This window comes from Lachancea thermotolerans, assembly GCF_000142805.1.
Source record: "Lachancea thermotolerans CBS 6340 chromosome D complete sequence".
In the NCBI taxonomy this organism is placed as follows: Eukaryota; Fungi; Ascomycota; class Saccharomycetes; order Saccharomycetales; family Saccharomycetaceae; genus Lachancea; species Lachancea thermotolerans.
This window is the reverse complement of record NC_013080.1, coordinates 753,775-776,750: the sequence shown is the minus strand read 5'-3', so window position 1 is coordinate 776,750 and position 22,976 is coordinate 753,775. Positions and strand designations below refer to the sequence as shown.

Sequence of the window (22,976 nt, the reverse complement as noted above, 5' to 3'; positions counted from 1 at the left end):
CATGGCTTTAGAGTACTACAGCCCAGAAGAGCTCAGACCGCCATCCGAGTCTTCTTCTTCGCAGGTGCCACTCTAGTGCCTCCCATCCTTCCGTACGTCTTGTCCTTGTAAGCTGAAAAAATTTCAATCAAGTTCTTATTCTCGTCAAGAAGGGCAGCAGAACGGGCGCGCGAAGCAAAGAGAAGTACCTACAATATGGCCAACGGCGATGTCAAAGAGCCTGATGCTCAAGTAAACACGGAGGAGATTGTGCACGCTGGCGAATCGGTTCAAAACGGTGCTGAGGATGTTGACATGGTTGCCGATGAGCAAGAAGAAGCAGAAGAAGATGCCGACAAAGAGAAGATTAGACTACTCTCGAGCGCTACATCTGAAGACGGCACTTGCGCGTCTTTCCAGATTTCCGAGGAAGACCACACGCTCGGAAACGCGCTCCGCTACATCATCATGAAGAACCCAGATGTTGAGTTCTGCGGTTACTCTATACCCCACCCCAGTGAAACGCTCTTGAACCTCAGGATACAAACGTACGGGAAGTTCACTGCTGTGGAAGTTCTACAGAAAGGTCTCCAAGATCTCATGGACCTGTGCGACGCCGTCGAAGACAAGTTCACCCAACGCATTCGCGAGATGTAAACGACCTTCCTTCTCGCATAATATGTACAATATTACATTCAAAATATAGCTTTAAAAGCCCTAAGAAAGAATCTTGACTGTCAATCGGATTCCAGAGCACTCCTCGGGCGCGACGCGGCGGCTTTCACACATGTCGCTTCTTGAACATCAAGCTCATCGCGAAATTTCTTTTGGCTGAAAAAAAACTGGCTGTTTTTTTAATATATAAAGAGCTCATCGCACTAAGAAAAACCTTGCTTCTTTCCTCACTCAAACCACAGAAAGTGACTCTCCATTAACATCGTCCCTACAATGACTTACGGATCCAGAGACAACCAGTTTAACAGAGACAACTATGGCTCTCGTGGCGGAGATTTCCGCGGCGGAAGACCCTCCGACAGAAACTCTTATGGTAGAGACTCGTACGGTGGCGGCCGCGGCGGCTTCTCTCGTCCTCCTCCTTCTCAGCCCATGGAGTTGGTTGCGCCAGACTGGGACCAAGAGCTGCCCAACCTACCAAAGTTCGAGAAGAACTTTTACGTTGAGCACGAGTCTGTCCGCAACCGTTCCGACGCTGAGGTTGAGGAGTTCAGAAAGGCCAACGAAATGTCCATTTTGGGTAAGGATATTCCAAAGCCCATCACCACCTTCGACGAGGCCGGATTCCCAGAATACGTTTTGTCAGAGGTTAAGGCTGAAGGGTTCGAGAAGCCTACCGGTATTCAGTGCCAGGGTTGGCCAATGGCCCTTTCTGGTAGAGACATGATCGGTGTCGCTGCCACAGGTTCTGGTAAGACTCTGTCCTACTGTCTACCCGGTATTGTTCACATCAACGCTCAGCCTTTGCTATCTCCTGGAGATGGTCCTATCGTGCTGGTGCTGGCGCCAACAAGAGAGTTGGCCGTCCAAATCCAGACGGAGTGCTCTAAATTTGGCAAATCATCCAGAATCAGAAATACCTGTGTCTACGGTGGTGTGCCCCGTGGTCATCAAATCAGAGAGCTGACTAGAGGTGCTGAGATCGTCATCGCTACCCCAGGTAGATTGATCGACATGTTGGAAATCGGTAAAACTAACTTGAAGAGAGTTACCTACCTTGTTCTTGACGAGGCAGACCGTATGTTGGACATGGGTTTCGAGCCTCAAATCAGAAAGATCGTGGACCAGATCAGACCCGACAGGCAAACTTTGATGTGGTCTGCTACATGGCCTAAGGAGGTGCAGCAGCTAGCAAGAGACTACCTACACGACCCTATCCAGGTTAATGTCGGTTCTTTGGAGCTTGCTGCTTCTCACAACATCGCTCAAATCGTTGAGGTTGTGTCTGATATGGAGAAACGTGACCGTTTGTTGAAGCATCTCGAGACTGCCTCTGAAGACAAGGATTCCAAGATTTTGATTTTCGCTTCCACCAAGAGGACTTGTGACGAGATCACTCGCTACTTGAGACAAGACGGATGGCCAGCTTTGGCTATCCACGGTGACAAAGCCCAAAACGAACGTGACTGGGTTTTGCAAGAGTTTAGAACTGGTAACTCCCCTATCATGGTGGCAACAGATGTTGCTGCTAGAGGTATTGGTATGTTTTTTTTTTTTTCGTTAACTTGCATCTGATTGCAAATGCATCCTTGCCGGTTTGCGCCGAACAGCTGGACTGATTCTTGGCGTTGTGCTAGGCAAGGCACTACATCTAACAAATGGCTTACAGGAACATGGAAGAAACTATAAACTCTTGTAAAGAGAGTAGGGGGTTCGAGTTATGATAACTTCGGCTACACAAGTGTTAAAAGATGAGCGTAACATTGCTCCTCCAACATTTTTGAAGTGCTAGATAAAGAGACTGCGGGGTTTTTTTTAAGTTGAGGCACTTTAAGTTTGAGCGGAGGTAATGGCATGAACGAATGAGCAGCGAATAGTTCTTTATTTTGAGCTTTTTATTGCGAGAATGATGTGCAACATGGAGATGCCACGAGTTTTTCGGTGGTCTCGTTGAAGTTGAAGATTATGACGTTAATTTTAGTCGTATCGCGCGCAGAGTTCTTTCATTGGCTGCTGATGCTGCTTCACTAGAAGCGTATCCATTGTCTTTGGCGTTTATGTGTAGTTTCTATCATCTGTACTGGATCCCTCCTTGCCCAGCGGCCAGGACCACAAGCTGGTGTAGGCGTGCTGAGTGATTTTGGGAAGAGTGTTTACTCTTAATCAACAACTTCTGAAATCATTTTCTTCCTGTAGCCGTTTCGCGCTTTGGGTGCTGTAGTTCAAAACTTGAGAATATTTTACTAACAACATGAACAGATGTCAAGGGTATCAACTTTGTTATCAACTATGACATGCCAGGCAATATCGAGGATTACGTCCACAGAATCGGTAGAACCGGTAGAGCCGGTGCGACTGGTACTGCTATTTCGTTTTTCACTGAGGCTAACAAGGGTATGGGTGCTCAATTGATCAGCATCATGAGAGAGGCCAACCAGCAGATTCCTCCAGAATTGATGAAGTACGACAGAAGGCAGTACGGTGGCCACCCAAGATACGGACGTGGCGGCTACGGTGGTGGCCGTGGTGGCCGTGGTGGCTACGGCCGTGGTGGCCGCGGTGGTGGCCGTGGTTACGGTGGCGGCCGCGGTGGCGGTTTCCAGAAGCCAAGAGACTCCGGCTGGGGCAACAGAAACATCAACTACTAAATAAATTGGTGGCTACTTGTAGCCTCAAATTTTGCTGTATATTAGCTTTATAAATCAATAACCAAAGGATATTGCGCATAAGCGCGCTTACTTACCAGTCGTCTCCCCATCCATCGTCGCCATCGTTCTCGAACCCTTCGAAAACTTCAGCTTTCTCAGCTATTGGATTTGGTTTTTGATCTTTTTTTTGCCTTGAAGCCTTTATAATCGTCCTTTTGGCGGTGACCTTGGAAGTCGGTGGCTTAGAAGTCTTTGACGCAGCTTTTGTACTCAAATCGGCAGGCTGGTCCCACGAGTCCCAGTCATCATTTTCGATGTCTTTATTCCATGATTTTTGAATTTTAACTTGTCCGATGTGTACCTTAGCCTGGTGGCCGCCTTTTGTTTCCTGAGTTGGTTTACTCAAGCCAGCGTCGATATCATCAACCAGATCACCTTCCCAGCCTTCATCATCATCCCATTCATCGTTATTTTGAGCCCATTCATCATTATTTTGAGCCCACTCATCATCTCCAGTATTCTCAGCAAGATCATGAGTCTGCGGCTGTGACATTATTGGCGGCGTTGAAAGTTTCAAATTGCTCATGAATTGCTGGATTACTTGCCCATTTTCTTTCCTCAAGCTTGCGTCAAAATCAACCTCAACTTCCTCGCTATCGTCAGCTGGGATTTGATCTGTCTCCCCTTCCAGTTTAGAAAGATAGAGCCTAAAAAGGTTCTTTGCTTTCCTTCTAACTTGCCCATTACTGTCGAGTAGGCCAGGCGCGATTACTGTCAGAATCTTGTTTGCTATAGTCGTCACATCAAAAAGCTCAAGCGAAGTTTCAAGGCCGTAAAGAGCAGCCAGCTTAGGCTTCACATGTGGATCTTTGAGAGATTTCGTAAATGCAGTAGCGAGAATACCTGATCGATTGTTGGAGGGGGAAAGCTTTTTCGAAAGCCCTGATATGGTGAGGATAGTCCAGGTCCTGATTTCGACATCCGCATCAACTTGAGTTTTAGCCAAGTGTCTCAGCAGGTCGTTGTTCAGTTGGCGTTCGGTAATTAGGGGCGTGACATCGGGTATCTTCTTCAAAGTTTCAATCCTCATTGTTGCGTCCGAATCAGCAAGCCCCTGAACGAAATGAGGAAATATGCGATCTGAGACCTCATTGTTAGTGAGCTTTTCGAGGTAGTTTGCGAAGTAGACCAGCAACAAGAAACGCAGCTGTCTGTCGGGTGATTTGAAACTCTCAAAGATAAGCGGTTTGACGTAGTGAGCAAAAACTGACGCCGAGTCTGTGACAGGGTCATCAGAGCATGTAAGCTCCATGATGGACGCAACAAACGTTATGACATTTGCACTAGTAGCAGTCAAAGCCTGTGTTTTCTGAGCCCCTAATATCGATGCAATGCACTGAGATATTTCAGGGATAAGGTGGCCTTCGACGAAACCTGGTGTGCTACCTCTTAAAACTGTAGGGTCATCCATAATATTGCGTTGAAGGTCCGACATCGCCACTACCTTGCCTTGAGGATCTTTTATATGGAACTCTCTGAGATCTTGGTACATTGCAATCAACGGCGACTGAAAAGGTTGCGTATTCTTGGAACGCGCAAGAAACTGTGAAAGTGTCAGTCTGCCTTGTTCTAACCCAACTAGAAGGGGTTTCCATTCGGACGGCGGATGGGAGTAAATGGATTGAATGAATTTGGAAAGTAGGACAGCATCTGCGGCAGATGAGGGCGAGATCTGAACTTCAAGGCCGGAGCCCGCAACGAATGACAGGTACGAGCTCACATTCTGTTTCATGTGAGAGAGGTCCGAAATTTTCGAGCACAACTCGAGGCCGAAAAGGCGCCATTCACCGCGTTCGTTGACAAACACGGTACCTCTGGAGAGCGTTCCCAGTACAACTTTCGCTTGGGCGTGAAGAAGCTCAAGTGTCTCAGCCACTTGGAGGGTACCCAAGCTCAACGCATGCTGACTGAGGCCTTTGGTGTCCAGTATGTGTGCCCTCTCAGTGACAACGTAAGCCGTGTTTTGATTGGTGTCCAGAACGTCAACGACCCGCAGGATGCCTGGAAGCTTCAAAACTTTTGCATAATGCACTGCGTTAGCGATCATTGCATCTAAGGCTCCATTTCTTTGCTTCTGGAAGCTGAACACAGTCACAGGAAGAGAGTCAGACTTTCTGTGACCGTTGGTGGCCTCCCAAATGGGCGTAGTGACGCTTGGAGTTGACTCCAGCGAGTACGGGAACTGAAACCCGGAGATGGATTTGAACAGGAAGTTCATCGGGAGCGCTCGCGGGTCGCTTGTGGTTATTTTGCAGGTGTGATGGAGTTCGGTGTTTTTTCGTGTGTTCTGCGAAAAAACACAAGGGCCGCTACGCGATATACTCAAAACTTGCCAAGACGGCGGCTCGGAGCGCCACTCCTGCTTCCACATGAACCTTGTAGGTGCTCTATTATCAATATATTTATATAAATACTTCCTCTCTATACTACAATTAACTTTCTCGCTCCGCTAGCGCTTCATTTCTGATTCAGGTAGAAGTAGACAACGGCTAGTGCAACGGCGGCGATCGCGAGGATCATTACGCCGTTACCTTCACCACCTGTGGTTGTGGATGCTGGGTCTCCCTTGACCACCGCAATTGGCTCACTGTCCTTGTCAACGTCCCCCACGTACAGGTCCTCCAACATCTTGACGGCATCATCCGAGTGGCCGATATCAGCGAAAGGCCCGGTGGCGTCTTGTCCACCAAGGTCCAAGAGAACTTCTTCACCACCTGGGTGCTCGTCCATGAACTTGGTACAGTCGTACACCTTACCGTCGATGATCATCCATAGATCATTTTCGGTGTTGTGTTCAGCGATTTCTTTGTAGGAGTAAAGCTTGGCCATATTGGACGATCGAGGTTCTGTTTTGTGCGAAGGATAGCAGGGGAGCGCTGAGATCTTACAATGCGGTTCTATTTATGCCCGTACTTAACCCCATCGTAAAAGTTCTAAAATTTTTTGTTGGTGGGTTCCACGACGGACAAGAACGACGATCCGATATGACCGAACACGATTCGCGCCCATGTGACTGATCCTACGCCTAGCGGATCGCATAGCACTCCGCGCGTACGCGAGCTCCGCAGAAGTGGCGCTGGACATGTGCATCGGGGCGAAGCCCCATGGTGCGATTTGTAGCTTTAAAATACTTGCTTAATGTACATGAGGTGGGTAAACGAACTGTCACGGGATTGCGACGCCGGGCGCGGGGGTCCCTGAGACATATGCTCGTTCAATAGGCATCGGCAGGAACAATTCGTTTGATAAGGTGCAGCCGGAGCGGCCTACCTGCGGCTCGTGGACCCCACGGGCCGTGTATCCCAGCGGGCGACACCCGAAATAATTTCGCAATCACCACTTGAATTCGATGCCCTTGTCCTGCAGTCTAGCAGCACGTTGGGCGTGCTTGTCGATGGCGCGTTGCTTGAGCTCCTCGCTGGACTTGGTCACGGAGGTCTCAGAGAACGCCCTCTTTTTGTAGTGGAACAGCTTCTCGATCTTTTTCCCCTTAGGCAGCGCCACCACCTGCAGCAGATGGTTCATCAGCAGATAGTTGTGCATAGTCTCTTGGGCCACGAGTGCATCCTCCTTATTCACAAACTCCACGAACCCGTAGTGTCTGCTGTTGCCGGTCTTCTTGTTACGCGCCAGACGCACCTCTCGCAGATCCCCGAACTGCGAGAAGTACTTGGCCAGCTCACGCTCGTGGAAACCCTTAGGCAGCCTGCTCACGTAGATGATGCCTGACAGTTCCTCGGCCTTGCTGCGGCCCTTCTTGGACCCCTTGCCACCCTCTTGCTGTGACTCACGTTTCTTGGCATCCAGCTTCTTGACGGTGTGGACGCCGCTGGACGCGCGGGACCCAGAGGAGCCCTGCTCTTCGCCAGACCCCGCCTCATCGTCCTCGGAAAGACCCTCGATCTCACTTTCGTTGGAGGACGAGTTGCCGAGCTCAAGTTGCTCCTCGCGGACTGGCTCCGCTTCAAGGATGGGTGTTGCTTGCTTGGTAGTTGATTTAGCCATTCTATGCACACCAAGTCTAGCTATTGTGTGGTTCCTGCGGCCTGAGATGGAGTGCGATGAGCTTAAAATTTTTCACTAATAATACAGCGCTGAGGCCTGTGGGATATAGATCACGTGAATGTCATCGCGACATGATCAAGAAACTATATCAACGACGAGAGCACAAGACTCCGGAGCGTTGCAGATAGCGCAGCTTTGCCTCTATATCGAGGATCGTGCGCTGCTATCCAGACCTCCTAGCGGTTCTCCTTACTCTAGGGGGAATGCAGCCTTGTAGAGTTCTTTGAAGGTCTTGTTCAAAGGCAGCCCCACAACATTGAAGAAGTCTCCATTGATCTTCTTAATCATGGCGCCGCCGAAGCTTTGCACTTTGAAGCCCCCCGCAACATCAAGAGCATCACCAGAGTCGACGTAGTCGTAAAGAATTGGCAGCGGAAAATCGGAGTCAAAGTGAACCTCACTCACCTCTTCAAACTGGGTGAAGGTGAAATCTTGTGGGCTCTCCCACTTGATGAGCGTTACGCTAGTAATTACTTTGACAGGACCATCGCTCTCGCGGAACCTAAGCAAGTTCCCAAGCTGCAGCTCTGGCCGTTGTGGCTTTTCATGTATGTTTTCGTCGCTATCGATTACTACAGTATCTGCGCAGATGACCAGCTTGGGTTTGCTGGCGTGTGTTTCTTCTGTGTGCTTCAGATCTTCGATAATACCTAATGCTTTGCTCTTACTCGTGTCGTGGACGTATCCAGTAGGATTTCCTGCATATAACGATTTGTCGTGATCTTCCGCGAAGGATGGTTTCATCAATTTGACGTCCGCAAACCCCATAACCTGGGTGACAATTTCATAGCGCCTTGGAGACGAAGAGGCGAGCACTATTTCAAACTTTTCGCTTATCTCTTTGATGACCCTTGACATCATTGAACAGCGTTGGTGTAAGGAGCAACGTAAAGGGATTTTTCGCAGACTTCGGAATCTTGATAAAAAGGTCATAGATAAAGTCATTTTATAAAATCAGGCAGGAGGATCCTTGAAGCGTTTCGAAATTCATGTTTGTCAAAAACGTTTAAAGCTCAGGCTCCAGAATCGCCCGCTGCTCTTGTCGCCTGGCTGATTCGAGTCAATCGCCCCCCAAAAGAGACAATCAAACAGCACGGACAGGAGCTTCTATTATGCCGTTGCATACGTTAGCTGATATGATTTACCACTGAAGCTTCCACCTTGGCTCTATAAATTTCGTTGCTCTATCTAAACTCAATCGTATCCTTTTATCCTTACATAGGACGCACATTTTCCAGCACCAAACGGTCTGTTATGCGATATATCCTCTCTCCATTTGGATCTCCTGCATCCTCAGGTGTTTGGTTTTTGTCTGTGCTAGTACTATCGAAGGTTTCTGATTCGCTCACTGCATCATCGCCATCTTCGCTGGTTCTCGTTTTCATTACGGCAGCATCGGGCAAAGCTAACTCTGTGCCAACAAGTTTCTTCCACTTGCCTTCATAAAGCTTCTCACCCACTCTGACCAGAGGAGCTTCGGTTTCCAGACCAGAGTACTGCATTGTTGCGTTAGGTTCAATCTCACCCCTCTTCTTAAAATTATCTCCAGGAACGTCAACGCTGAAATAGACATGTTCGAATGCCTCCGTGTCAACATTAGACGCTCGTGCGTCTTTTTCCAAAGGCACGCCCGCGTCGGAGGCTTTGGCTTGAAGCGCCTCTTTCTCCGCCAAAGCCTGTCTTGCTTTAATGTCCGCGTCGGACCCTGCTTCGAACCCGTATTGGAAATCCCAGTGCATTTCTTCGCCCTTGCTCAAGAACTCGGTATTTCCGTTCATAGTAAGCCTCCATCTTCTAGCAGGAAATGGAACATCCTCAAGATCTTCAAGCTCGCTTTGTACCAGCTCGAATTTATCAAGTGAGCAACTTCCACTTCTTATGATGGCCCCGTCGCTGTCAATAGGGTCTCTGCAGTTGTCAAAGCCCAAAAGGTTCATGCCTAATGCAATCTTAGTGGCTGCGTGTGAGACCAGCAAGATCGTTTCAACATTGGGAAAAGCTGCTTCAAGCTTAGCCGCAAACTTGGGCCAGAACTCCTTGCATCTGTTGAAAATGTCTTGTTCAGTCTCTCCTTTGCCGCTTGGGATAACTGTTGATTCCCAATCAGGATTTAGTTTTCCGGGAAAGAAGTTGTTCAAAACCTCAAATGAGGCCGGTTCAGGAATAACATCTCTATCAGGCTTGTACCACTCGCCAATGCCTCGTTCCATATTAATAGGGAGATCCAAAAGATCGGCAATTGGCTCAGACGTCTGTAAGCACCGGTAGAAAGGTGACGAAAAGATCATCTCAGGCTGGTTCTCAATCGACATGATGTAATGAGCAAGCTCCTTCGCTTGTTTCACCCCATGCTCTGCAAGAGGAACATCGCTGTTAACTCCGGTAGGAGGAGGAGGATAAGGCCCTTTTGGAAGCCAGTTCGAACGGTAGCCGTGCTGGAAATAATGCGTTAGTTTTAAAAGCTCCTGAAAAAGGCGCTGTTCATTGGACAGAAATCCATACCCTTGCAATGTAAATTGTCTTGATAGCCATTACGAGGATGTCAAGTGGCCTTTCAGTTTCTGTTACTGCGGCGCGTTCGTAGCTCGAGTTCTCATGATAGTTTCGAAATATTTCCTTTAATTGTGTGTATTTCATTACGGGGCCTCTAAACTTTGGTCAAGAGCTAGAAATCATTCTTCAGAAAGACAGCGATGGCGCCGATACCACCTAAGAGAATCAAGACACTTTCCGTGTCTCGTCCGATTATCTATGGTAACAGCGCGAAGAAAATGGGCGAAGTGAAGCCCCCCAACGCCCCAGTTGAACACTCACATATGTGGACAATCTTTGTCAGAGGGCCCAATGGCGAAGACCTCTCAGATATTATTAAGAGTGTTGTGTTTAAGCTTCATGAGACATATCCTAATCCCACACGCGCCGTCGAAGCGCCCCCATTCGAGCTTACTGAAACCGGGTGGGGTGAATTCGAAATAAACATAAAGATCCATTTCATCGAATCTGCAAACGAGAAACCAATAAGTTTTTACCATCACTTGCGACTGCATGAGTATCAGAACCAAAATTCGAACGGGGTCAAGTTAGAGAATGGTGGTAATAGTCCGGAGGTTGAATCGGTTTTCTATGATGAGATAGTTTTTAATGAGCCTAACGAAGAGTTCTTCAAGGTACTGATAGCTAAGCCTGGGTATTTGCTCCCCTCAAACAAGTCTGAAAAGGCAGTTTTCTCTAAGCAGCTGGAACAAGAAGAGATTGATCGGATATCTGACGGAGCCAAAAAGGTAGACGAAGAAATTGAAAAACTGAAAGAGGAGCTAACGCAAATGATTCAAACCTGATGCAAGTGGCCATATATTGTGTTTCTCTATTGACGCAAAAAATGAATGCTACACGGCTCCTTGCCCCAGGCCGTTGGTCATCCTGATCAGTTATCTCGAGGTGCGTTGTCGTATCTCTTCTGGATTTTTTTGGGCACCCTAACATATTACTACACGTTATTTCTATATGACGGATGTGCTCACATTTCTTCATTTCGGAGTAAGCGGCTTCCAGGAGTCCATGTTGAGATTATCTAGGGTTGGCTTTTTTGCTGGGCGTGGTGGCGGAATTCTCGACGGCTTGTTGATAGGCGCCTCGCTAACAGCTGCATGCTCATCCGTTTTAGAGTTTTGTGTTGAAGATGCATCTGGTACTGGAGCAGAACTCACTGAAGGTTCCGGCGAGGTCAACTTCGATCCAGCAGCACTTGCATTCTTTGGAGTCAAAATAGAACTACTATAGCCGGGAGGGAAGGTTGTTTTCCTAGCAGGAGGTGGAGGAGGAGCAACAACAGAAGCGGTGCTGGTAGTTTCAGCGTTGACAGGTTCCGCTTTTGCTTGCAAGTTCGAAGCGGATGAGAACTGCGAAGCCATTGAGTTTTGGCGAGGAGCAGGTGGCGGAGGAGGAGGGACGCGAGCTCGTCCCAACGATGTCGTAGATCTTGATGGCGCTTCTTTTCTTACGGGATTAAGAGTGCCAGAATTCAAAGACGACATTTCAGAAGACGAAGAGATTGAAGAAGAGCGGGTGATTGAACCGACATCAGCTCTGTTCTCATCAAGGTCGACCAAGCTTATGTCAGATTCTGCGAACAATTGAGTAGAAGAGCTTTTAGCACCATGGCCGTTCTTTTTCTCGTAGTCAATATCTACAAGAGCCACTGTTGTGTTGTTGTATTCCTCTGGATGACTCTCTTTGTATTGCATATAAAGCTTTTTAGTCAAATCCATCTTCACAGTTTCGTCCACGAAGTTGACTTGCGCCCTGTAGGCTGCATATACTGGCTTGTGGTCGCTAGCTATTAGCTGGGAATCTGAGTAGGCTAACGGCCTCAAATTGTTTCCCTTGTAAACTATCCTGTCAGTCCACGAAGGTGTCCGGGCCTTTTCGGACGTATCATAGTTGTTAGTTCCATGATCATATTTATATGTCGGTGGAAACTTGACTGTAGGTTCCTTGAAATCCTTGAAAACAACACCTGCGTTGATCTCCTGAGTAAGTTGGTCATGCATTAACAGCGATTCTGGAAAGTTGTCTTTTTGGTCGCTTATTTCTCGCCTCACTTCCTCATTAGGAAGAGAGAGTCTATAATTGAGATCTCCTAGCCAGAAGATAGCATCATGATGTGAGATTTGCCGCGACCGTGTAAAACAGATGCCTTTTGTAATGCTCTCGTAATCATGGCGTCGCTCATCCACGTTACTGACACCGGCTGCCAAATGGGCGTTCACGAAGCAGAAGGATGTACTTCCGTAATCAAATCTGATGGAGACCGCACCCTTGTTACCTGTCATGCCGCCCAAACCGGTCTTTTTAGAAGATCCTTCAACTTGTTTAACATTGTTGATCTTGTCCGACTTGACAAAGAACAATATTAAAAGCGAAGACATTTGCTCTGCTCTCAAAAGCAGATATTTGTCATTATACTGGTTTAAGCATTCATTCACGATATTTTGCCAAAAAGGACTCTTGGAGTAATCAGCATTCAGAATAGAACCTGCGCTGAGTTCAATAATCTCTTGCATTCCCAACACGACAACATCTGGTTTGAACTTGTCGCCAATAGGAAAGAGCCATTTTGATATGTCCACTCTTCTAGTCAACCCATTAACGTTATATGTTCCCACGAATATATTGATAGAAGAAGAGCTGGTGAACTGATCAGACGACTTGGTGAGCTGAGTGGTGACGTATTCGTTAATAGGGTCGTACAGAGAAACAGCTTGCTGGTGGGACAACCTGCCAAGCAATGTATCAATATTCGCTTGTTTGTTTTTGTCCATAAAGTTGTTGATATACATCCGACTTACGGATTTGGTGGCGTCAGATAAAACGCCTGCGAAAGACATTTTACCCTTACGGGAGAATGAAGACTTCAACGCATTTGTACCAGTGTAAATTTGAGAAATTTGGTCACCGTGATCTGCCCACAAGGTGTTGTGTTTGATAAAAAGATCACTATCAGTGAATGCTGTCCCTCTCGCGGTGGACATCAGATGGAAGTCGTTGAGGAACAATGCAAATGCATATCTAGAAATGAACTGCTGTATCAAGTTTGTCCTGTCAAGGCAATCGAGACAGTTCGTTCTGAAAATCCCATGCTGCTCAGAAAGGACTTTACGCTCCCTGACATCATATGAAAAGTAACCGCTTTCTAACAATGACTGGGTGATTAGAGGCTTAATACGGGCAGCTGCAGCAAAACCTTCCTGGGAAGTTTCTTTGTGGAAGTCAAAGTCTGTGAAAAAAATGTCTTTGTTTAGGGTATGGAGCTTTGACCTCGCAACATGTTGCTTGTACCGCGCTGAAAGCTCGACCTCACTAGATTTTGTGGACAGTAGGTTCACTACGTGAACTGGGCCGTATTTATCAATGAGTCTGGTGAAATGGTCATCAAATACTGGTTGGGTGGCCTCGACAGACCTCGTAATCTGAACCTTTGGATTAATCAGAGCTGTGTCCTGCTCCCAGAATATAGGAATACTGCCCCTAATCTGAGTGAACGCATAACAGTATTCTTTTGAAAACATTAGGAGCTCTGTCTCAACGAAGTTGGCAACGTTGCCCTCATCGTCAACTCCTCGTGCGTTGTAACGTGTTCCTGCTCTTTTCCAGCTTTGTTTGGATATCACGGTCAGAGAGACTTTGAGTTGCTTAATGTAAGTTACGAAGGTCTCTGCAAAACCCCGGATCACAGTAGTCAAAAAGCCCTCGTCGTCCAATACCTGCCTTCCCAAATCGTCAAGTCTATTTCTGAATGTAATGACCTCCTTCATCAAAAACGAGTTCCACATATACTCTTCCTGGTAGTTATCGAAGCTTAGGGAATGTGCTCCCATACCTCGTTTTTGAAGGATAGACGTCAAGTCAAAGTTAGAACTGTAGTAAAAGGAGCCATTGGAGAGCAGCTTCCGAAGTTCATGACATGGGTGTCCCGGATATGATGGGCTTTGTTCTCCTCTATAGTCGTCTTCCGACGTTACAGGATACCCATTCGAGTCTAGCTCTACGAAGTCCCACTGTGAATCGTTCAAACAGAAGAAGTCAACCGCATAGATCTTATTCACAGTCTCACCCGGGATCGGCTGAGCGACCTTCGTCTTGCCTGTAATCGTGCATATGAATATGAATCCTTCCAGCTCTATCAGACCAATGAAGCCATGAACTTCATGTGAGGACATTTTTTGGTAGGAGGATCCGATCTGGGATTTTGGCGTTAGCTCGATCGCGCATAGTGGCTTTGTGCTATTCTGGCCATCGTTGACAGCTTTGAAAACCAGCGCGTACGCTGTAGACACAAGCGCAACCTTTCTCTCAGCTCCCCTCTGAACCAAGATTTGCATTACACTTCAATAATTGAAATTGAACTGCACTTGCTTGCGCTTTGTAGACTTCTTTTCGATCCTTCTAAGAGGGTTTTTTACAGCGCCTGATATTAGGCCCCTTTACCAAAATATTTTTCTTGTTTAAAAATCTAGCGAAATCACATAGTACACTGTCACCAGCGTAGGTATGAAACAAAGAATTTAGCGAACAAGGCTACTCACGCAAGCCTAAACGATGAAAAACTTCGACGTTGTAATAGTATGTATTTTTTTGTTAAATATTATGAACTAATGATAATGCGAAGTTCATGCAGAAGCAGAAGCCTTTGAAGGAGCATCTGGCAAAGAAACGTCGCCAGATTGGACAATGCTGTTGATGGCAGAGAGAATAGCCTTTGTGGAAGCCTCACCAACATCTTCTGAGACACCAACACCCCACTTGAATGTGCGCTCGTTGTCGGAGTCACGTCTGTACACCAAGTGGATGAAGGAAGCGGCCTGCGTGGATGAACCAGAACCTAGAGAGTGCTCTGTGTAGTTGGCAACACCAAACTTGACGTTGAACAAGTTCGACATAGCATCAACGAGCGAGGAAATAGGACCGTTTCCGGAACCTTGGATGTCGTAGACGCCCCCGTTGATACTGACCTGGCCAGTCAAGGATCTGCGCTCGGCGTCAATCTTAGTGACGTCATACTCTAGGAGAGTGACCTTGCCGATGTTACCGCTGTAGTTGTAAACCTCTTTGAACAACTCAGTGATCTCCTGACTCTTCAACTCTCTACCAAGAGAGTCAGCTCTGTTTTGAACTGTAGTAGAGAACTCAATCTGTAGGTTCCTAGGTAGGTCAAGCCCAAGAGATCTGAGAATAACCCAGGCGGCACCTCCCTTACCAGACTGAGAATTGACTCTGATGACAGCTTCGTAGTCTCTGCCAATATCCTTTGGATCCAATGGCAGGTAAGGAATCTTCCACTCTTCGTCGCCGTTGGCACGTCTCTTTTCCTGCAAGGCGAAACCCTTCTTGATGGCGTCTTGATGCGAACCAGAGAAAGCGCAGACAACTAGATCACCACCGTATGGGGCTCTTGGGGAAATTGGGATCTTGTTACAACGTTCAACAACTTCAACGACGGAATTCAGATCCGACAAGTCGAGCTCGGGGCTGACACCCTGAGTGTACATGTTCAAAGCGACAGTAACAAGGTCAACGTTACCGGTACGTTCACCGTTGCCGAAAAGACAGCCCTCGACACGGTCGGCGCCGGCCATCACACCAAGCTCTGAGGCCGCAACGCCGCACCCGCGGTCGTTGTGGGCATGAGTGGAAATGCAAACTTTTTCTCTTTCGGAAATGTGTGTAGAAAAGTACTCGATCTGGTCGGCGTAGTTGTTAGGCGTAGCAACCTCAACAGTAGCTGGCAGATTGAAAATGATGGGGTTTTCTTCAGTGGGCTCCCACGCGGCCTTAACAGCCTCGCAGATCTCCAAAGCAAACTCTGGAGGGGTGTCACTAAAGGTCTCAGGGGAGAACTGGTAGCTCCAGCGGGTAGCTTGCTGGGCTGGGTCGTCTTTAGTCAGCTTGCGTACAAGCTTGGTGGCTTCAACGGCCTTCTTAATTGCTTCCTCCTGGGACATGTTGAACACGATGTCACGGAACATGTCGCTGGTGGCCAGGTAACAGTGCACAGTGGCGCGCTTGGCGCCCGAGAGAGACTCGACCGTACGCTTGATGAGGTGCTCACGCGATTGGACGAGACACTGGATGCTCACGTCCTCTGGCGCGTTCTCTACCGCGTACCTCGTGAAGTCGAAGTCGGTCTGCGAGGCAGAAGGAAACGATACCTCAATTTCCTTGAACCCGATCTCGACCAGCTTGTGGAAATATTCTTTCTTCTGCTCCACGGACATAGGGTCAGGGAGCGACTGGTTGCCGTCTCTCAGATCTGTGGACAGCCAACGTGGCGCCTTGGTGATCCTGTTGTCGGGCCACTTCCTGTTGGGCAGGGTTACCGCCTTAAAAGGCTTGTACTTCTTCGAAGGGTCCTTGAGCATGTACTTGTAAGCCAGTTTTACGGGCGGGATCGCCTTTCCGGCGCTCTGCGCTAGATTTACAGCTGTTCTTCTAAACATGCTGGCTTTGAATGTCGGACTTGGTTTCTAACTATCAATCGTAGGAACGCGTCTGCAAGCCACGGAAACCGTTTTTAAATATGTCTGCTGTGTCGATCAGTCATCGGCAATTCTTTTCGATGATTCTTTTTTGCGAGTCATAGAATAAGAAAAATTTTTCATATAGTCACTATATTCAGGTGACGCCGTGAGCACTGGAGGCCGTGCGGTGGGGCAAAAGAAGCTCGGAGTCGAGGCATGCGTTTAGTGGGATAGTAAGGGTGCAAGCCAAGACACTCAGAACCCCAATTTTCTGTACCGCCCCACGTTTCTTAGCGCTTCGTGGCAGGCTTTCAATAATTCTCGTGACATAACGTCTCTCACGAAAGCCAAGAAATTGGGCTGTGGCCTTCTAAGTTTGACGGGCGTCGAAAAAATGCGGGGAAGAGAGACACGGCGACGGTTTCCCTGCAACGCGAGCGTCTTGGGGAGAACCTAGCTACCAAAGGGCTGAACCAACCGCCAGGCGGAAGTTCGGCACGAGGCGGGGAAAGCTCCGGGCGGATTCGGTCTTATGGCAATTGGACGACCAGAGTGTTTGCGAGAACTTGGCATTGTGCGCGGCGTCAAACAACGCAGATGGTTCAAGACAGCATGCTCTTTTGCTTCTTTGAACAAAAACGCAGCTGTGAGCTTCAAAGCCCGAGAAAGGTCGTGATGTTAAATTAATATGCGATGTTGTAAATCAGTGAAACTATTAATATCTGTTTAAGTAGCTGAACAATGAAGTAAATGCAAGACTTTGAGAAAAAGCCTAACTCGGCAACAATGAAATATCTGGATGCTAGTAATGATGAATATGCCTTGTAACTTTTTTCTTTTCTTGAGTTCTATGATACAGGGGCGCCGCGTAAGCCAGAGCTAAGGATTAAACGACGAGCCAGAGCTTCCTGAGCTACTACGGCGAAATTTAAATTTGTTGACAAGCTTCTTGCCTGTATGCTTGAGCTTCAGGGAGTTGAAGCCCGCACTGCTGGTGGTGGAGAATGAGGACGATGGGGTCGAGGGCATGCTAGAGGGAGGATACGCTGGGCGGTCTGAAAGGTGCGTCCCAGTGGTGGTCGTGATGGAGCCAAGAGGTGGGTGCACGGTCGCAGATAGCGCGGAAGCAGCAGACGCGGCAGATGCGGCTGAAAATGCAGAGAAAGCAGTAGAGGCCGAATTCTGAGTGCGCGTGATAGTGGCTGCCGCGCTGCCCTCCGTGTCGAGGTCTCGAAGGTCGCGAAGGTCGCGGAGGTCGCGGATGTTGTAGCTCTGGCCTGCGTCGGCGCCGTCGGTGCCGTCTTCGTCTTCGTCATCGTCGTCCACGGCGTAGTCGCTGATATAAGAGTTGCGGCTGAGCTTGGCGGCGGCGAGGCCTGGCGAGAGCACTGACGGTGTCCCCGGCGCCGTGGCTGTGGCGGAGGAGGACGCCGATGCAGCGAGCGACGCGGCTGCGGACGCAGCCGCAGACGCGGCCATGACCGCAGCGGTGCGCGAGCCGCAGCGCGAACAGTTCGAGGATGAGCAGCGGCGCTGGCGGTCCAGGAACCTGGTGAAGGCGTCCCGCAGCAGCGTGATCACGTGCTGGCGCGCGCTCCTGATGTAGGCGCGGTCCGGCGCGGACTGTGTCGCGTGGCAGCGGTCGAAGCACTCGCGGATGCCCTGCGGGAGGTTGCACTCGCGCGGCGAGTCGCGGCGGATGAACTGTGAGTAGACGTTGTCGGTCCAGGGCTTGAGCGGGAAATCGGCCTCGGTGAGCGCCGCGTCCGCGCCGACAAACGCGTCCGTCGCCAGGATGAAGTCCAGGTTCTCGTCGCAGTGCGACTTGCGCAGGAAGTCGCGGAACGCCGCGAAGGAGAACGCCTGCGCCGGCGAGTCACGTGAGCGAGCACGTGACGCGTTCCGTGGCTGCGCCCGTGCCATCTCCAGCGCCTGTTCCAGCGTCGGAGCCCCGCTGGTGTTCATATCGGGGGAGAAAGAGCCCTGCGCCCGGCTAGAGTCTGTGGTTCGCAGCGGCTGGCGAGCGTGCACTGCGCTCGTCGTAGTCGTTGTGGTCGTCGTGGTCGTCGTGGTCGTCGTCGCGGTCCGGTCGTGACGTGGGGTTGGATCTCGCGTGTGTGCTCCTATCTCGGCTTGATGCGCGTGAAAGTGCTGCGCGGCGGGCCGTAGTACTGGCGGTTTTCCTTATATCCAAACACCACTTGGCTTTCGCTTTCTTGCCAGTACGCTTGTGATGCGGGGCTTTCTTTCTACGCTTTCTCACTCCAACTTTCAGCGTGCAGTCTATCCTGTCTGTTCGAGATGCCCATCTTTTCATCACACCACTTGCTTTATTAAGCCGTTGTGCGCATCCCGGGAAAGAAAAAACCTATCGCCGTCTTCCAAAAAAGCAATCTAAGCTTCTCTAAATGTGGTGCCTGCAAACCCTGAAACTGAATCACAGCACACGTGAAACGCCAAACTAGTCACTAACCACGGAACTTTATCGCAGCTGACCGCGAAACCGTGGAGCGGTGGACCGCGCCCAGGTCCGCGGAGGACCCCCCGTTCTAACCGCGCAGAGTTCCGCGGAGCGCCGCACGCCGCCCAGGAGCTATGCTTTGTGGGGATTCCACTATTAAACCGGCTTCCGCCTGTGCTCGGCGGTCCCCGACACGAGTCACTGTGACGTGCGCAAGGGCGACCTAGTGCGGCCTTAAGCGGAAGTGCGCGGCCGAGCTCGGTGAACACGGGCTGGAACATTATGTACGACAACCTGTTGGGCCAATTACTGCTACCGCTCCTGCAGTTGCTGCTGTTGCAACATGAAGTCGCTCCGCGGAGAGTTCTGCTGTATCAGCGAGCGCAGCTTCTCCGTGCATACGAGGTATGCCGTAATCGCAAGCGGCGTTAACGGCCTGGGCCGCGGGGTTTGAAATCCAAGAATAGCCACACAAATGCCGAGAAGCGAAGAACAAATTTCGTTCCTATGGAGACGGAACAACATGAACGGTTGTTCAGAGCCTAAAGGGACTTGCGCGGCAAAGGATGCGCGCAGATCCCGGGGTGCACGCCAGTAACAGAGCCCTGGCGCACGCGGCATCGGGATCGGTCACAAGCGTTGTGGAGACAAGGGTCAGAGGCTAACAGCGCACGGTGTGCGGCGTGCGACGTGCCGCGTGTCGTGGGACGCGCGGCGCATGCGCAGGAGGATGTGCGCGAAGCGAGCTACGCAAAGTGCGTGGAGCTAGATGCGTGGAGCCAGGCGCGGCAGGCGGAGTGCGCGAGGCGGAATGTGCGAGGCTCTGGGCGCGCCGCGCTGCGCATGCAGAACGGGCGTTCGTGCGGTCACTGTCACGTGATACAGGGTCACGTGTCTAAATGTCACACGACCACCAAAATCAGGGATCACGTGCCCACGCGCTGTATCACCGGGGACGGGTACTCCGTGTCGCGCGACGGGGCACGTGCGCGCCCTTTTCTCGCGTCCGGTCCCGGCAACTGTGGCTGCGCCCCGGCGCCCGTCACGTGTGAAAGACTCACCCGCGCTACGTCTTTTTTTTTCACAATACTCATAAGCGTCTGGGGCCTGGCTCTGCAGACGCTACAAAGCACATCGGACCGACTTCACTGTTCCAGTGCCCTCTGCCGCTGCTCTCCCCCGACCGCGAGTCTCCTCTGTTCGCGCGTGCTACCCATGAGCTTCGATAAAAACGACGGCCTGCACAACCTCTTCGGCGAGGACAGCGACGCCTTCAAGGCCTCCGATGGCCCGCTCAACTTCCACTCCAACGACGCGAACGTGACGCCCAACATCCTGCTCGAGCAGCTCGCCTACGTCGACAACTTCATGCCCGACTTCGAGAACGACATGGCCTCGTTTGGCGCGCCCGCGCACGGCGAGGCCCACGCCGGTGGACTGGGGCTCGACGACCGACTGGCTGCGGAGCTCAGCGCGTTCGCGGACGAGACTTTCATATTCCCAGACGAGGAAAAGCCCGACAACCCCAATGGCTCGCAGGACTCGCGCCAGGGCAGCAGCGCCGACACGCTCGCACCCGGCCTGCCCGGGTCCGCGTCCACGGCCGCCTCTCCCTCTGCGTCTGCGTCTGCAACGCACCCTGTTGCGAACCGTAGTTCGCGGTTTCTGTCACAGCGCAGGAACAACTTCCTTGCGTCCCAGCACGACAACTCGCGGCAGCGATTTTCGTCTAGGCGGGCCTTTGACATCGCAAACAGATCGCCCTCCGACGACCATGGAGGCTTCACCAACGTCGACATCACCGACGGGCCGGCCCAGCCATTCGCGCAGCCGGGAGCTCCCTATTCGAACTCTCCGCTAAGCAACCTCGTGTCAGACTCGAATTCGCAGACCGCGGAGCTCTTCACCAACAGCTCTGCTACGCCACTGCTGACCCCGCAAGACCCTTTACGCCGGCAGTCGCAAGCGCCGCCCTTCCAAAATTCTTATTCGGAGATCCACATGCCCGACTACTCTTCGATACCGACGCGCACTTTGCTTGCGCTGTTGCCAAAAGTGAAGGTGCCGTCGGGCGCGTGGAACTCGCTGCGCGCAGTTGGCTTCGACCAGGATCAGATTGACGCGATCGCTGCGATCATCGCTCACCACCAAATGCACAAGAATAGCAACCCGAGCATCTCCAACTCCGCATCCCAAGTCGTGTCTCAGAGTGTGCCTCCTGTGACGGATGAGAACGCAGCTAGTTTTCTGCTACAGTTTCTCTCTCACGACAACCAACAACCGCAACAGCGCCAACAACGCCAGCAGCAGCAACACCAGCCACAGCAGCAACACCAAACACAAAATCACCAGCAGCCGCTGCCGCGTAACGAAGGGATTTTAAGTAGCCACCAGGCTCCCATGAGGAATGCTGAAGCGAGCATTACTCCAAGGTCCATCGAACACGAGAAGGCCACAGAAAGCTTCTTTAACACTTTTTTCAACGCGGACAGCGTCAGGCCTGACGTTCAATCATCTGCTTCAGAATCGCGGCCTCGATTAAGTAGCAGTGCCAGCCGATCAGACCGTTCTGTTCCATCAGACAAAGAAGCATCTAAGTCGGATTACGAAAAGACCACCTCCAGAAAGCCTAGCGTTGATCGCCGGGAAATGGACTTTGCATCTTCTCTGCATGCCGCTGATGAAAAGCGGCCTACTGGCTCGAAAACGCAACATCCAAAGCGGAAGATGAAGGAGCAGGAAATGGAAGGTTCCATTCAAGAACTCAGTGAGCTGGCTTTGGGGTTACAGCACCGGATTCACACGCTGGAAATGGAAAACAGGCTGTTAAAAAACCTTGTTATGGAGCGTGGTGAATTGAAGGGCGTCGAGCAAGCGGAATCTGTACGGCGAGAACTAATGAAGAAAATCAAAGATGACAAGAAGGAGGAAAACAAAATGTCGGACAACTTCGTGGAGAAGTCTGAATTTTAACACATAAAGGGAAGGGAAGGTTACTACTAATTAATAACAGTTCGAGTTTTTAATAATTTTACATTTATTTCTATCTTGCGTAACTAAAAGCTATTAGCTTAACGCCGCCAAAATCACCACCAGGACGATTACTACAATAATAACCAGAGTGATGATCCCGCATCTATTTTTTTTCCGCTGAGACTGGTCAGCCTTACCCAATTGTTCGTTGGCCCTGTGAAGATTTCCTGCGAGCCCTGAAATGTTGCTGTCTATGTTATCAACGTCTTCGCCTTGCTCTCGTACCAGAGATCCCAACTGGTGGAATATCGCGTTAACCTCTTGAACAGCTGTGTGGATGCGGGAGATCTCCTCGGACCTCTCCTGTTGGATGAGAGTGTGAAAATTCAGCTCGTCCTGAGAAACGGAAGGCTGCTCTTGTTGCTGCAGCTGTTGCTGCCGATCGCGGCTTCCTTGATCTTGCAACAAAGGTGTCGTTTCCTCAGCTATAGCCACGGGCATCGAAACATAGCCGGAGTTCTGAGAAACAACGGAGTTTGAGCTGGGCCTTTGAGCTTTGCGGAGTGGAAACTTCGATTTGAGCTCGCTGAATTGTCTTTTGCTCCTTATTAATTCTCCTTTAAGGCTCGCGAAATCGGTGGCTAACTTGCCATTTGAATAATCGCCAGAGACAACCTGCTCGATTCGGTCTCGAAGGGTTTCACATTGGGGAACCAATTCCATCTCGACTGAGTAACGCAGTTCTTGCGAATCCCTCTTCGTACCCAACAGTCCATTCTTCTTCTGTAGTTCATTTATGCTGTGTATGAGCTCGCTGAGCAACTCGTCAAGTGTTCCGTTAGATCGGTGCGCCTTCGTGCCTGGGCGGGATATTGCATCCAAGAATGACATTCTTAGCTGTGGTCTCCACTTAGTGACTTGAGCTTGAAAGCTAAAGCGACGGTATGTAGCCTCGTGAACGCGGTTACCCTTGGGATGTCATCGGTTGATGCGACGAATGCTTAGGTATTCAGCTTCCTTCCACACAAACTGTCCAATTCGTCTCCAATGATAGACACATGATGTTGAGCACTCTTTACGCGTTAAGATATCACATCT

General features: G+C 50.1%; 13 protein-coding genes across 13 annotated transcripts; 4 read left to right on the top strand and 9 right to left on the bottom strand.

The window, feature by feature from the left end:
• Window positions 1–195: 195 nt before the first annotated feature.
• Window positions 196–636, top strand: RPC19 (DNA-directed RNA polymerase core subunit RPC19; the record flags this gene model as incomplete). Its single annotated transcript, XM_002553072.1, has 1 exon — window positions 196–636. The coding sequence occupies one exon, from the start codon at window positions 196–198 to the stop codon at window positions 634–636; it is 441 nt and encodes a 146-aa protein (XP_002553118.1).
• A 291-nt stretch (window positions 637–927) lies between these two features.
• DBP2 (DEAD-box ATP-dependent RNA helicase DBP2) lies at window positions 928–3,302 on the top strand (the record flags this gene model as incomplete). Its single annotated transcript, XM_002553071.1, has 2 exons — window positions 928–2,194; window positions 2,914–3,302. The coding sequence occupies 2 exons, from the start codon at window positions 928–930 to the stop codon at window positions 3,300–3,302; spliced, it is 1,656 nt and encodes a 551-aa protein (XP_002553117.1).
• A 91-nt stretch (window positions 3,303–3,393) lies between these two features.
• CEX1 (COPI-interacting protein CEX1) lies at window positions 3,394–5,733 on the bottom strand (the record flags this gene model as incomplete). The annotated part of the gene is made up of 1 exon (XM_002553070.1): window positions 3,394–5,733. One exon carries the CDS (start codon window positions 5,731–5,733, stop codon window positions 3,394–3,396), a length of 2,340 nt encoding a protein of 779 aa, XP_002553116.1.
• An 86-nt stretch (window positions 5,734–5,819) lies between these two features.
• CYB5 (Cyb5p) lies at window positions 5,820–6,191 on the bottom strand (the record flags this gene model as incomplete). The annotated part of the gene is made up of 1 exon (XM_002553069.1): window positions 5,820–6,191. One exon carries the CDS (start codon window positions 6,189–6,191, stop codon window positions 5,820–5,822), a length of 372 nt encoding a protein of 123 aa, XP_002553115.1.
• A 504-nt stretch (window positions 6,192–6,695) lies between these two features.
• NOP15 (rRNA-binding ribosome biosynthesis protein NOP15) lies at window positions 6,696–7,367 on the bottom strand (the record flags this gene model as incomplete). The annotated part of the gene is made up of 1 exon (XM_002553068.1): window positions 6,696–7,367. The coding sequence occupies one exon, from the start codon at window positions 7,365–7,367 to the stop codon at window positions 6,696–6,698; it is 672 nt and encodes a 223-aa protein (XP_002553114.1).
• Window positions 7,368–7,616: 249 nt separating this feature from the next.
• Window positions 7,617–8,372, bottom strand: KLTH0D09240g (nucleotide diphosphatase; the record flags this gene model as incomplete). Its single annotated transcript, XM_002553067.1, has 1 exon — window positions 7,617–8,372. The coding sequence occupies one exon, from the start codon at window positions 8,370–8,372 to the stop codon at window positions 7,617–7,619; it is 756 nt and encodes a 251-aa protein (XP_002553113.1).
• A 269-nt stretch (window positions 8,373–8,641) lies between these two features.
• Window positions 8,642–9,959, bottom strand: KLTH0D09218g (uncharacterized protein; the record flags this gene model as incomplete). Its single annotated transcript, XM_002553066.1, has 2 exons — window positions 8,642–9,892; window positions 9,930–9,959. The coding sequence occupies 2 exons, from the start codon at window positions 9,957–9,959 to the stop codon at window positions 8,642–8,644; spliced, it is 1,281 nt and encodes a 426-aa protein (XP_002553112.1).
• A 239-nt stretch (window positions 9,960–10,198) lies between these two features.
• YAF9 (YEATS domain-containing protein YAF9) lies at window positions 10,199–10,765 on the top strand (the record flags this gene model as incomplete). The annotated part of the gene is made up of 1 exon (XM_002553065.1): window positions 10,199–10,765. One exon carries the CDS (start codon window positions 10,199–10,201, stop codon window positions 10,763–10,765), a length of 567 nt encoding a protein of 188 aa, XP_002553111.1.
• A 189-nt stretch (window positions 10,766–10,954) lies between these two features.
• On the bottom strand, window positions 10,955–14,308 carry INP52 (phosphatidylinositol-3-/phosphoinositide 5-phosphatase INP52; the record flags this gene model as incomplete). Its single annotated transcript, XM_002553064.1, has 1 exon — window positions 10,955–14,308. One exon carries the CDS (start codon window positions 14,306–14,308, stop codon window positions 10,955–10,957), a length of 3,354 nt encoding a protein of 1,117 aa, XP_002553110.1.
• A 288-nt stretch (window positions 14,309–14,596) lies between these two features.
• Window positions 14,597–16,423, bottom strand: LEU4 (2-isopropylmalate synthase LEU4; the record flags this gene model as incomplete). Its single annotated transcript, XM_002553063.1, has 1 exon — window positions 14,597–16,423. One exon carries the CDS (start codon window positions 16,421–16,423, stop codon window positions 14,597–14,599), a length of 1,827 nt encoding a protein of 608 aa, XP_002553109.1.
• Window positions 16,424–17,323: 900 nt separating this feature from the next.
• On the bottom strand, window positions 17,324–18,409 carry RGS2 (GTPase-activating protein RGS2; the record flags this gene model as incomplete). The annotated part of the gene is made up of 1 exon (XM_002553062.1): window positions 17,324–18,409. One exon carries the CDS (start codon window positions 18,407–18,409, stop codon window positions 17,324–17,326), a length of 1,086 nt encoding a protein of 361 aa, XP_002553108.1.
• Window positions 18,410–19,748: 1,339 nt separating this feature from the next.
• MET4 (Met4p) lies at window positions 19,749–21,878 on the top strand (the record flags this gene model as incomplete). The annotated part of the gene is made up of 1 exon (XM_002553061.1): window positions 19,749–21,878. One exon carries the CDS (start codon window positions 19,749–19,751, stop codon window positions 21,876–21,878), a length of 2,130 nt encoding a protein of 709 aa, XP_002553107.1.
• Window positions 21,879–21,971: 93 nt separating this feature from the next.
• On the bottom strand, window positions 21,972–22,769 carry VAM3 (SNAP receptor VAM3; the record flags this gene model as incomplete). Its single annotated transcript, XM_002553060.1, has 1 exon — window positions 21,972–22,769. One exon carries the CDS (start codon window positions 22,767–22,769, stop codon window positions 21,972–21,974), a length of 798 nt encoding a protein of 265 aa, XP_002553106.1.
• Between the last annotated feature and the right edge of the window lie 207 nt (window positions 22,770–22,976).